This window comes from Podarcis cretensis (genome assembly GCF_951804945.1).
Source record: "Podarcis cretensis genome assembly, chromosome: 2".
NCBI classification, from domain to species: Eukaryota; Metazoa; Chordata; class Lepidosauria; order Squamata; family Lacertidae; genus Podarcis; species Podarcis cretensis.
In genome coordinates, this window is record NC_137171.1 from 35,463,567 (window position 1) to 35,477,415 (window position 13,849).

Genomic DNA, 13,849 nt, shown 5'->3' on the forward strand with positions numbered 1-13,849 from the left:
TGTAATGAGTCAAGCATAACTTACTATGACAGTTCAGTTTTTCAGTGTGTAGCGTTACTAGTTTTGTGCTTACATTGTTTAAAGAAATCAGAATCTGAAGAACACTGTATATACACTTTTCGGTACACCCCCGTTACACCTTTAACTTTTGTTATTTGCTGCCAGGGGCTGTCAACTAGCAGCCTAGGTGAAGAATTAACTCCACTCCCCAAAAAATAACAGCCTGATTGTCTGCTTTGGTTATAGAAATGGAAGCTGCATTTCAAAATATAAATGGCGAGATCACTCAAACTGGTTCAAAACAAACCCAAAAGTGTAAGAGAAAAAGGGTACATGAAGAAACCAACCAAGGCAGCAAGGATAGGGTATTAACACTCAAGACCAAATTTATACCACTTGAGTACTTTGATCACTAAAAAGTAGGCCTAAAAACACCAAGTCTGACAGTGTTCTGATTATTTAATAAGTTAGAAGTGGGGAAAACTATTTTCCAAATTAGCAAGCGTTTAATCACTCTAGGTTACGTAAGTACAGCAAGCTTCTGCTGTAATTGGAGTTGCATACCAAGCAAGGAACAGGCTTAACTTGATTTGAGCAGGGATAGTAGAAGAAAAAATAGTAATACTACTTTCCCCACAACAATGACAAGACTCCTTGGGTGAATGTAAAACATTTAATTTAAAAATGTTGACACTACAATATATAAAATAGCTATTATAAATGCACATAGTGTATTCTATAGCTGCCAGGTTTACGTTTTTAGGAAACTGTAAGTTACACTGTGGTTAAGACTTGTAGTTTTACCCTTCTGAAAGTCCACATTCTATCACAGTGATGTATGGTCAGACTTAACAGCCCCAATTGTTAAACACTTGGATCAAGTTATAACCAGTTTTATTGCAAAAAGACCCTGTACACATTTATATCAATTCTAGTACCTTACAATTTTAGCTACCCAACAAGTCATTAACATACAGAAACATGCATGAAAAGCAAGAAAGATCACCCATCCCTTCTGCATATTAGCAACTTGTCACTGTTGAGCAACAAAGCTCACATCACTGAGTTTTTATGTGAACAGTCACTTTTAGCATTCATCCTGAGTGAAAGATGGAATGACTTAAGTACAAATGTAACATATTATAAACAATTTCATACAAAAAAAAGTCACAAATTGAAACCAAAGTATTTTACAGAATTTACTACAAAACACCATAAAAACTGCCTCCTCTTAAGCCCTCTCCCCCCGTATCCTACGAGCCAATTGGATGTCTTTGGGCATGATGGTGACTCTCTTGGCATGGATGGCACACAGGTTCGTGTCTTCAAAGAGACCCACCAGATATGCTTCACTAGCCTCCTGTTTTAAAACAAGACAGACAGTGTTAGAAACCATGAACTGGTACATGTAATTAGCCCTTTTCCCCACTCCCCCACAGCATACCTGGTTAAAAGTAACTATTAACACACTCATACCTGCAGAGCACCAATGGCTGCACTCTGGAACCTCAAGTCTGTCTTGAAGTCTTGAGCAATCTCCCTTACCAGCCTCTGGAACGGAAGCTTGCGAATCAAAAGTTCCGTGGACTTTTGGTAACGACGAATCTCTCGCAGCGCCACAGTACCAGGCCTACAAAAATAGTAGAATAGTGTGAACAAGGCCCCAAGCTGTGATATCTAAATTCAGATCTTGCCGGCAGAAAAGCATTCCTGAAAACGGCGAAAAGTGTGCTGCGGAGTGGGCAACCAATTCCCTAAACCAGACTCTACTTTAAGGTACTGTCAATACAGCCCTTATCATCTCTTAAGTGCGTAGATATGAACCCCGGCCTGCTTTCCAGAATTCACTGCTGTTTTTTTTTTTTTTTTTAAAAAAGGGCAGATGGTCTTATCCTCCCCCTCCTTTAATTACCTGTAGCGATGAGGTTTCTTGACTCCACCAGTAGAGGGAGCGCTTTTCCGAGCAGCTTTGGTAGCCAGCTGTTTACGTGGAGCTTTGCCACCGGTGGACTTACGGGCAGTCTGCTTGGTACGGGCCATTTCCCTTTACTTTTTTTTACTAGGAGAAAAAAGCAAACGAGAGGTTAGCAACGGAAGCGCTAGCCCTAACACCCTCCCTTCTGACTCTTTAGTGTTTTCCCTACCACTTCGTGCCAGTTTCCACTAACCTCCTCCCTCCCCGCCACTCTTCGGAGGAACCGCAGCGCAAGACGAATAGTAGCAGATGTCTGGGCGCTGCTCCCTCCGCGGCGGCCAGCGGAGGACATTCCCCCGGGGAACAGGAACGAGGAGTCACGCTGCCTCTCGCCCACGCGCGGTAGTAGTAGTAGAACCGAAGCCACGATTCCGCTCCATTCCACCCCCGCCGGTAGTTACGTTGCCATGACTACGACTATCAGACTATTTCATCCCTCCCCCCCCCAAGGCATACACACCGCGGGCGAAGAGGAACAAAGCGGCCTTCACCACCCCTCCCCCACCACTCACGAAACACGGCCCAAAATACGAGAAATACACGTCCACCTTCCCCGCCCCCACTCTCCGGCTGCCCCAAGCCGAAACTCACCACTTTCAGGAACGGAGCCTTTAAATACACTTCCGCTCCTACCAGCCGCGAGGTACACGTCCTACTCCTTCCCCAACGAACCCACAACTGTCCCCTCCCCGGCGCAGGGACACTGTATTTATAGAGGGAGGGGGCCTAGAACGTCATGACCTCACAATACAGACACGCAGCGCACGGAGCCATTGGCGTCTACCTCCGTTGGCGCCGTGACGTTAACTGACACAAAGGCCGTTTCCCCGAATCTCGGCCGTGATTGGATGAAACCTCGACAGCCGATTGGTTGCTAAAGCTGCACTCCGATTGGACATCGTGAGCTGAAGCAGACCAATCGGAATTGGAGCCCAGGAGAAGGTTGTGATTGGCCGGCAGAAAACATAGTTTGGATCCTACTTTTTGTTGCAAAGCTCCACAATGGAAAGTCAATGGGAAAGAAAAGCTGTCCGTTTGGAGTGTCCCAGACTGAATGAGGCGGGTAAACAGAAGGAAATACTGCCACATAAATTATTGTAGGAGGGAAAATGGTAAAGCCAGGTAGGAAGGTTGCAGTCGTATTTGAATATATCTGACTGTTTAGCGTCAGACCAAGTGGTACGAATAAAGCAAATTTCAAATATAAGTCAATAATTATTTTCTAAACAATATTGCACAGAACACGGATTATTTATTAAATAATATTGCACAGAACACAGATTAAAACGCCCCTTTAAAATACCCTTCACATAATCATAACTCAAATATACTAAGGTTACAAATTTTATATTTTTTTCAATTTAACAGTATATAGAAGACAAATATTTCTTAATCAAATCTAGTGGGTAAAATACAAATACTTTGGTAGGAAAACTATTACTCTATTTGGTACTCTAGCTGGCTTGCATGATCAAATAAATACCTGCAATAAGTAACATATACATATTTACAAAACAAAACATTTAAAATACGAAAAGTTCCTATTTAGCAAATACACATTATGTTAAGTGATTTTAGCTTCTTTATACAAACTCCCTGCAGCTTCTAGGATGAGGGCCTAATACTGCAGTCTGGTGTGAAATGCAATGAGAAGTATAGACTACTGATATGTACAAAACTATTGACATATTTTCTTATACATCTTATATATGAAGTGCATCCTAAGTAAAAGCAATATACCTGATTCTATTAAAGCACAGGTATTGCAATCTCTAAATTGATGTATTACTGATCACACAATAGCTAATGATTACATTAATTAACCCTACAGTTCTAGTATTTAACAGGATGCAAATTTCTGTAAAACAAGAAAATCCTTAATAAAATAATATCAATCCAAAACAAAACAAACAAACAAAAAGGATGCAAATTTGAAAAGTCTATTATTCTTTCTAATCATAGTGTTCTATAAGGTAATAGTACCGAAAAAGACAAGACGCTGTTGGTAAGGTTTGAAAACACCTTCAGATCCAGCAAAACCAATTACATAATCTTTACTAGCCTGGGCATTTCTGTTGAAAGGAAGACACATCTCAAAACTGTTTCACACTCAGTGCTGAAATTACATTATATGTGCAATCAAGATGAAATTGAAGATATAAACAATGGGACATATACTGCACACCTTATGAAATCCTGCTCCCCCACTGGCTCACAGAAATTTTATTACAGTGATAAAGATTACTAATACGTGTGGCATGAAGATGCACATTTGCATTTCCAAACAGGTGTGACCAAATGCTGTTCATTTTAAGCACTATATTTTGTTACTGATCATCAAACATAGAATATAGTTGTACTTTTGTGTACTTGTTTTTATTTAGTTGCAGTGTATGTACTATAATCACTTTCCTGGCAGTAAACACTATTGAACTTTGTGGGACTTCTCAGTAAACATATATATTACTGTGGTAATATAGAACACCCAAGTTTCACAGAACAGACACCATGGCACTGCCACACCCCTTCCCATTAGAAAAAAATGTCTAAGTGCTTATAAATTGATTGCACAATCAAATACTAATTATTGTTATATTGAATACCTTTAACTTTCCTCCTCTTTGCCATAGTATACTTATTTGGTCAGTCCACAATGAGACAAACTGGACACATAGGTATGTCCCCCTTAATGATAAGAACAATGCAATAAATGATTTATTGGGTTCCTCATAGCATCTGTGTATTAGATCAAATGAACTAAATTGAAGTCTGCAGGAGTAGGACTAATGACTAGAGATTTGTGATATTTATTTATTTGACAAAACCACTTGGTTGTTATAAAACCTATACACATAAAGAGTGAGACATACAAATAAGTTAACTAACGGAGGTGGAAGACTTTCGACATACTGTATAAGATTAGTAAGTCTGTCTTTCACACCTATCAGTAAGAATATGTCTAAGAAAATCGTATTGCGATGAAACTATTGTACCAACACCCAGCCATAATCTTATGATTTGCTGCTGATAGCACAAGACTTGGTTCAGAGATCCCAGCATCACACAAGGGCAATCTTTCACTCAAATAGCACTATCATTCATCAATGCTGCTTACGTTCAAAGAAGCATAGCCCTTACCAATAACAGAAGCATTATAACATGGGGGAGAGAGCCAATCAATTCCTTGTATCCCACCAGTCCAGGATATCTTTGGCTTCTAACTCCAGTACTGTATAGCTTTGCCCTGTTTAAGAACTGAATCATAGCAATTTCCCATTTGCTTTTAAGGGCAAGCACCTTTCTGTCCTAGTTGATTTCCACACTAACATAGTTTGCATGGCTTTGTGTAAATGTGTAAGTTCCTGGAGGGCATTGGGGCTGCTGTGCTGCTTTCCTGGTCGTCCTCCTGCCATACTACCATCAGCTGAGCCATGGTTTGGCTTACTATGTCTGAACCTGGGCTCATGGTTTGTCTTGCTCTAGACAAAACTGTGGTTCTGGCTTTGGAGGACACCGCTAAGGAGGACCAGGGAAGAATGTAGCACCTGTGATCTCTCTGGGAACTCGCATGTTGTGGTGTCAGCCTGTGCTTGCATCACAAATACAATAGGAGATAGGATTAAGCTGTGTCTTTGGCCATAACCAATTTCAAACTGGGCAATAACTGAGTATTCCAGTCCTCATGTTCACTCCTTGACTCCAGATGTTAAAGGATAAGCAAGAGAAAAGCCTACTCTCACCACCATATATAACACTAACAGGATGAAACATTGTACCTGAAATATTGCCATAAAGAGGCTAAAAGTGTGTGTGTGGGGGGGAAGATTCCAACCCTTCTAAAGGAAGTTTAAAAGGCATGTTCAGCCCAAAAGTTTACTTGGAAATTAGTCCAAATGGCTTCATTTCTGAATAAATATTGTAAAAGTCTGGGAGCATAAGACTTCAGTCCTATGCAAACTTTAAGCTGCATTAAACAGTGTATGGATCACTTTCAAGCCAACATGCATAGCAGTGTGCTGCATAGAAACCAGCATAATATACTTAAGTAGGAAGATACAGTGGTGCCTCGGGTTACATACGCTTCAGGTTGCAGACTCCGCTAACCCAGAAATATTACCTCGGGTTAAGAACTTTGCTTCAGGATGAGAACAGAAATCGTGCAGCAGCGGCAGCAGGAGGCCCCATTAGCTAAAGTTGTGCTTCAGGTTAAGAACAGTTTCAGGTTAAGAACAGACCTCCAGAACGAATTAAGTTCTTAACCCGAGGTACCACTGTACTCAGTACTGCATATGATTTGACTCATGCCAACTACACAACTGAAAGAGGAATTGTAAAGCACCTTGTCTTCTGAAATATTCTATGTAAATAAATTTATGTGCAATAAAGTCATTGCATTAACAATGGCTATACATATCTAGTTATTACTGTAAAGGTTTAACCATTTTATAGGTAAGTGGCATAGTTTATGACAAACTATTATATTTACTCAGACACCTCACAACAGCAGACAATAGTTCATCCTGTTCTAATGATAGCAAAACATTCTATGAGAAGGATTTCGTCTAATCAACTGTTTTAAAGCCCCGGTTTTCTTTCACTATAGAAGCTGTCATTGTCAACCAGAATTGCATACAGTACTGATTTGCCATCTTAAAACTATATAAACATCCTACAGTTCTTTACCAGAAGAACGAGTGCACAAACTCCTACATCTGCACTCCTACATCTGCGCTTGCTGACATTTGCTTCCAAGTGAACATCGTTTGGATCGGGCTGTATCAGTTTTACAAGCGGCTAAATTGTTCAAAACGCTTCGAGGCTTGCATAGCGCTGCTTCTACTTAGATCCGCTTGATGGCAATCCATGGAGGAACTCATCCGAACTACAACTCCTATGAAACCCCGCGCTGTTGCACAATCCGGGGCAGCGAGCGCAGGGCACCCCTGGAAGTTGTAGTTTCATTGGCCGGAAGCCCAGTAGAAGAAAAGGGGGACTTTCCGCCATCACCGGGACTACAAGCCCCAGCATGCTTTGGGTAACCCGGGGCGGTAATGGCGGCGGCAGCGCCTGCGCATTGCGGTCTCCGTGCGGACCGCGCAGAGTGAATAATAAAGCTCTCCTCCTCGGTGGTAGCGGGCGGCGGCGGAGGGAGTGGAAGGCAGGAGCATGTCGAAGGGCCCGGTAGCGACCGGGCCTCCCGCGACCGGGCCGGTGGCGCCCGCCAGCGCGCTCCAGGCGCAGCCCGAGAAGCCGCAGCACTACACGTACGTAGCGAGAACACCCGCAGCCGCCACTTACTGCTGCTGCGACCGCCGCCGCCGCACCCCTCCGCCCGGCACCCGCCCGCGCGCCACACACGCCTGACGTCAGCGGGCAGCGTGCGGCTCGCGCGCACGGAAGCCAACCGCCCGCCCGGAACCGGCTGGAACCGGTCGTGGCCGGCCTGGGCCGGTGGAATTTCGCCTGAGTGGGAGGGGGCGGGGCGGGAGCTGACACCCCCCCCCGCCGCCGCGCGCTTTTCCGTTCCCGCGCGCGAGTGCGCGCGCAAGAACAACCCCACATACATAATACACACACCCCACAAGCTGAGGCGCGCGATACCCATGATGCGTTGCGGCTCGCGCACCCCATGGCTCCTCTACGTTGACTTTAGGGGGGTAGTGGGGACCTCTTGTAATCTTCCTCGCCCCCCTTTCCCCAAATCATCCGTTTTGTACTTGGTAGTCTTTCTCTCTCTCGGCTCTGCCTTCTTCCGCCTAGTAAAACGGTAATGCGTCTTTCCATGCCGCCAAGTAGGACGGTTGTGAAGTCAAATGTTGGAAAAACAAGTGGTTTGGTTTACTATGTTTCAATATAATCTTCGCTTTCTTTCTTAAGTACTAACCTCGTGTTAATGGCTGTGGGCTTGTGGTAAACACAAATAAGGACATCCTTTCTTATTTCGAACTGTCTTTTCTAGAGTAAAGGGACCATCTCATAAAATCTAAGCTGCTCTTTGCCAGAGCTTTGACTTTCTTTGCTGTTCTTCCTTGGCACTGGGTTAGTTTGTCTTTCTCTCAGGAGATGCCCCGTTAACATTTCAAGAATAAGGGGAACTGTGGTGTGTGTTTTGTGAAGTGAAGGATGCCAAGCCCAGGAGAAACGTTATGTAGAGTAAATTGCTATAATTCTAGGGGGGAAATGGTAACAAAAGAGAGAGCATAAAATAGTGTTTTTTCCTCAGTCGCTGTAGTACACAATGCTTTGGTAGAAAAATGTCAAAGGGATACTGAGTTCTGAAATAAATCGCCTGTTAGTGTTCTGTGGCAATTGTGTGAGGAAAGTATTGTTTTCACTCCATTCAGAAATCCTGGTAAATTCTCTTGTGACCTAATTCTGTGAATAACTGGCTAAGCAAATGCAGGTATTTTGGACCAGACAGTGAATTATGTGCCACTGGTGACATCACCAACCTCTGTAACATTGCACTGCAGGTGCAAATCCACAAAGGATGCTAGTACCTTGGCATAGTGTTGTGGGACAGTGGTACTACGCTAGAAACAGCCTCCATTTTTGTATGTGTCTTGTGGTATAATGCAAAGCTAATATATGGCACAGAATTGGCCAGAAATGCAGTACAGCCAGGTTAGAACTGAGAAAGTGCAACCCATCTATCTTAGGCTGCAATCCTATACAGTGGGTCCTCGGGTTTAGAACAGTCCTGTTTAAGAACGATTTGGTTTACGAACTCCGCAAAACTGGAAGTAGTGTCCCGGTTTGCAAACTTTACCTTGGTCTAAGAACAGAATCCAAATGGTGGAAGGGCACCAGTGGCGGGAGGCCTCATTAGGTAAAGCGTGCCTCGGTTTAAGAACGGTTTCAGTTTAAGAACGGAATTGAGGAACGGATTAAGTTTGTAAACTGAGGTACCACTGTACCTACATTCCTTGGACTAAACCCATTGAACTCAATAGGGCATACTTCTGATTCGACATGTGAATTGTCTCAAGGATATGGAGAAGTGGAATAAAAATGTTGTAAATCAATAAAATGCTTCAGAGCTAGTAATACCGCTACAAGCGGTCACTGTGATTTAACTGATAACAAATGTTAGTGCAGAGTTGTCTTACTTGTAACACAGAAGATCCTGCTGCTATAGCTTGCTCCAGTATACCTCCTCCATGCAAATGCTCATTTATTTAATAAGTTTTGAAATTAATGGCTTCCCAGCCAGAATGTGGTACACTCCTGAAGCAGGCAAAGTTGAACAATAAAATAAATTGGATACATAACTGTTGTGCAAAATTGCTTGGGTATTTGTTCTGCTGGTCAATTGGGACTCAACCAATTTTAATATCAGGCCTAGTTTACAAGTATGACTGTAACACACACACACACAAAATCAAATGGTGAAATAAATGATACCAGGAATACAGTTCATAGGTGTGTTTTTTCATTTTTGCCTTGTGGGTGCATTTTGATTATTTTAAAGTTTACTGAACTCATCTGTGAGGTTTAAAAATCAGTTTTCTTGTAAAAATTTGCTCAGACAAGACTTGCTGGTAGACTTTGCAAATTGATGTTTCAAATGCAGTCTATTCTTTGCATGATCACACGTATTTTATCACACGTATTTTACTATAGTAATCAGAGCTTATGCTGAAGTAAGTGTGAGCTTACTTAGGAGTAAGTGGGGTTAAGATTGCAGCCTTAGTGCAGCAAACGCATTTGTGTTCACAGAATGTAATGCTTGGCATTTATTTGCATTCATTTGCTTATACTTTTGGCATTTATTTGTTGTTGTTTTTGTTGTTGTTTTTGCAATGAGAGAACCATGTGTCTTCTGGTTCTGCTGACTGTAATCTGTCCTTGATCCCTTATCTCAAAAAGTTACTAAAGTGTGCTGAATGTACTGAAGTTATTAATAAGTTAACGTCTGCTTATAAGTCTAAGGAATTTCTTGCTGGACTGTTTCTTACATGCATATTTATGAAGTAATTAGTAATATGTGTATTTAATAGTGTGTTATGACTTTATCTACTGTGAGGAATTAAACAGTTGTCTTTGCAAAGTGAAAACTTTGAGAACTGAGATAATCGTTACTATACAAGTTGCTGATGACTGTAAATATCTCCCTGAAGAAACATTATTGTTGCTTGAATCTGCCTTCCCCAGAAAGAAAAACTGACAGCCACTTTTCACCAGCATTAGAAACTGAGATATGAAAGCTAAGAGCTAAATGGCACCTTAAACCTAGGTTATGGGTGCAACAATGGAATATCTAGGCACACTTTTTAATAACAAGAATTGTTGTTGTTTAGTTGTTTAGTCATGTCCAACTCTTCGTGACCCCATGGACCAGAGCATGCCAGGAACTCCTGTCTTCCACTGCCTTCCGTAGTTTGGTCAAACTCATGCTGGCAGCTTTGAGAACACTGTCCAACTATCTCATCCTCTGTCGTCCCCTTCTCCTGGTGCCCTCAATCTTTCCCAACATCAGAGTCTTATAACAAGAATACAAAGCTGAAAATTAATGAACGGCAGCTAAAACATTATGTTCATTTTTCATATGATCTAGTCCTTCCCCTACCTACCTCCCTAATATTCTTAAGAGGGTCTCTTCCCTAGTCTTTGGAGAGTAGCTGGAAGTAAAAGGTAAAGGGACCCCTGACCATTAGGTCCAGTCGCGGACGACTCTGGGGTTGCGGCGCTCATCTTGCTTTACTGGCCGAGGGAGCTGGCGTACAGCTTCTGGGTCATGTGGCCAGCATGACTAAGCCACTTCTGGCAAACCAGAGCAGCGCATGGAAACACCCTTTACCTTCCTGTCGGAATGGTACCTATTTATCTACTTGCACTTGATGTGCTTTCGAACTGCTAAGTGGGCAGGAGCAGGGACCGAACAACGGGAGCTCACCCCTTTGTGGGGATTCGAACTGCCGACCTTCTGATCAGCAAGCCCTAGGTTCTGTAGGGAGGCAGAAAAAGGTCTTCCTTTCCTTCCACTCCACAGTTTTAATCTGAAATCTTAGGCACAGAACTGCGCTCAGAGCTCAGAAACTGCTCACGCTAATGAAATTCCGTGTCACAAAATGCGCATAGAACAATGAGAGTTTAGAACACTGCTTTCCACATTATATTAGGGACACTGAAATATAATCAGTTATCATTTTTATGTCTAATTGTCTCATAATGAAACATGGTTAAGATGACTGAGTTCAGACATGCTGATCCACAACATACCTGTATCTTCTTTAGAGGCAGATACATATTTTCTTAAGCCTTTAAAATTTTAGGAGGGTTTTTAATCTTGGAAATTAGAAGCAAGCAAATTTCCAATTTTGATAATTGGGTAAAGCAAAATAACAACCCAGAGAGAGAGAGAGAGTGTGTGTTCCTGTGTCCTTAAGCAGCTGTACACCTTATACTGGTTAAAGTAGTTGGGCTTGAAACGGTAGCAACATTTTCTCTCTTTTATAAGATGCTGGAATGTATTGATAATGGAAGGAATATAATTATGAAGGGGTTGTTGCTGGAATGTAAAAGTAGTTTTTGTATGCCATTTAAAAAACACAAATCTAGAAATTGTGGCTGTGTGAGAAAGATAAAATGTTTAGGCATTGGGCTGCTTGAAATACAAAGCTAAACCATGGTTTTGGTGTTACTTAAACAAGCCTAAGGACCACTCTTGTACCCCTGGCACACATGATCCCACCTTCCCTTGCATGCCACAACACTTCCTTCCTGATTTTAAGCAAACCATAGTTCACCTCCCCCCCCCCAATTTTTTTTTTTGGCAAACTATGGTTTGTGCTTGTGTGTATCCCAGTTCGGTTACGTAGAAGTAAGTTTGCACTGGTGCATTGTCACCAAGGCTATGTATACTTCGCAGAACTTATATTATTATTTTAAAATGTGTAGAAAGGAAACCTAAATCCTGTGTCAGCTAAAGCTGGTTTTATTTTTATTTGGAACAATTTTGCCATTTTATGCTCTCATAAAATTCATTAGACTTCTAATTGTGGAGAGGAGCAAGAAGCTATGCAAGGTACCTATCCCTAGACCACTAGAAAATCTGTTTAACCTCTTGTCAGTTAGGCTGTTGGCTTGTTTCTCTCCAAATAATCAAGGGTTTTAAACCACAGTTAAGTTTCAACTATGGTTTAAAGAAGTGGTTCCCAAACTTTTTTGAGCCACCGTCCCCTTCATTGCATACAATCAACTCTAGGGCTTCCTACCTTACCCTTCTGTATAAAAAGCATTGCTGTACAATCATACCTTGGGTTACAGATGCTTCAGGTTGCTTTTTTTCAGGTTACGGACCGCCGAAACCCGGAAGTACCGGAACGGGTTACTTCCGGGTTTTGGCGGATGCGCAGAAGTGCCAAATTGCAGCCTGCGCAGACGGACTGCTGCGGGTTGTGAATGTGCATCCCGCATGGATCATGTTTGCAACCCGAGCGTCCACTGTATTCAGAATAGTGGTTTGCACAAGCCACTAAGGAGTACAATAACACAAAACATCAAAACAATAACCATTAATTGCATATTTACTGAAAATGCAATTGAAACTATTTCGTTTAGATAGTGATGAACTTGATCCAGTGACACCAGTTTTTCGAAGTCATATACCGTATTTTTTGCACCATAACACTCACTTTTTTCCTCCTAGGAAGTAAGGGTTTGAAATGTCTGTGCGTGTTATGGAGGAAATGCCTACAGGTGGCATGCCTACGGATTTTCCTCCTCTAAAAACTACGTGCGTGTTATGGTCGGGTGCGTGTTATAGAGCAAAAAATACGGTAGTTATTTACATCTCCAGCACCTCCCTGCTGTCCCCATACCTCTAAGCTCCCCCCCAGGTAATCTCACCCACCCCAGAGGGCTGTACTGCACACTATGGGAGCCACTGGTTTAAAGTCATGTGTAAACAAGGCAAGAAAGTGAGTGAAATCATAGAATCATAATACACTCCTGAATTTGCCTTCCTTTTTTGTAACACCACAAATTTGCAATAAAGTTATAAACAAAGGCGTGTCTGCTTGAGGTGATTTAACCCCAAGAGTTCAAGCAATGAGTATGACATATTAATTCTATCAGTCAACCATTAGGTCTTCCACGTGCAGTCTGCAGAGCAGTTATTAAAAGGGAAAGCCTGAATAAGAGACAGTAAAAGTTTACTAGACGAGAACTATAAGGAGTAATAAGCGTGAAAAGCAGTGAGATTTCCATGTGAACAAAGCTCATTGTGCTGAAGAAGCTGAAGATCAAATGTAGTTATTGGCATGGTATGTTTGTCTCCTTTCATAGTAAAATGATCATGTGAAATATTTGCTTGAGTATTCCCATGCAAAACACTTAACTAGTGGTTTATTTTTATAAGCAAATAGAACAATGTTGGTGTTAAAAGGATTTCAGTGAGATTTCTAAGTAATGCTTTTTTGGAATTTTGCATCTTGATCTTGGCAACAGGTTTCCTTCTAGCCAGGGGACTATGAACACAGACCTCATGGCTACCTACAGCAGACCGATTCAGGCGTAGTTTCTGTACCAAACTGAGCAAAACTTACTCCATTGCTGGATGTGGTTTTACTTTTGCATTGTAGCAGCCTGCTTTTACACATGGTCAAGCTGATTAACTTGCTGATTAATAGGGAAACCTGTTTGGGGCAGTTACCTGAAAATTCTGTTGATTTTAGCAATTAATTTTTTTCCTCAGAGAAGCATTTTTGGTTTCATTTTCAGTCAAGGTACTTTGGCTTAACTCTGTTATGAATCTGTCACACTAGGGCTGCAGTATCTAATTAAGTCAATGGGATTATTCAGGAGTTGGCTGCAGGCTACAAGGTTTATACTAAGACAAAATAGCTCACATACTTCCCTGTTCCTGGAGTT

The 13,849-nt window shown here is 42.0% G+C and overlaps 2 protein-coding genes across 4 annotated transcripts in view; one reads left to right on the plus strand and one right to left on the minus strand.

The window, feature by feature from the left end:
- Window positions 1-659: 659 nt before the first annotated feature.
- On the minus strand, window positions 660-2,059 carry H3-3B (H3.3 histone B). The gene is made up of 3 exons (XM_079966309.1): window positions 1,913-2,059; window positions 1,477-1,630; window positions 660-1,360 (listed from the first exon to the last, which is right to left on the minus strand). Exons 1-3 carry the CDS (start codon window positions 2,038-2,040, stop codon window positions 1,232-1,234), a joined length of 411 nt encoding a protein of 136 aa, XP_079822435.1. The 5' UTR covers window positions 2,041-2,059; the 3' UTR covers window positions 660-1,231.
- A 1,827-nt stretch (window positions 2,060-3,886) lies between these two features.
- The window catches only part of UNK (unk zinc finger), a 54,054-nt gene continuing 44,091 nt past the window's right edge, over window positions 3,887-13,849 (plus strand). The window contains exons 1-2 of one of the 3 annotated variants that reach the window (XM_079965989.1): window positions 3,888-4,519; window positions 4,634-7,239. In XM_079965989.1, coding sequence (XP_079822115.1) covers window positions 7,142-7,239 — 98 coding nt within the window. In that variant the 5' untranslated portion in view covers window positions 3,888-4,519; window positions 4,634-7,141. Of the gene's footprint in view, window positions 7,240-13,849 lie in introns of all 3 variants that reach the window. The other 2 variants (XM_079965991.1, XM_079965988.1) reach the window with 2 other exon arrangements.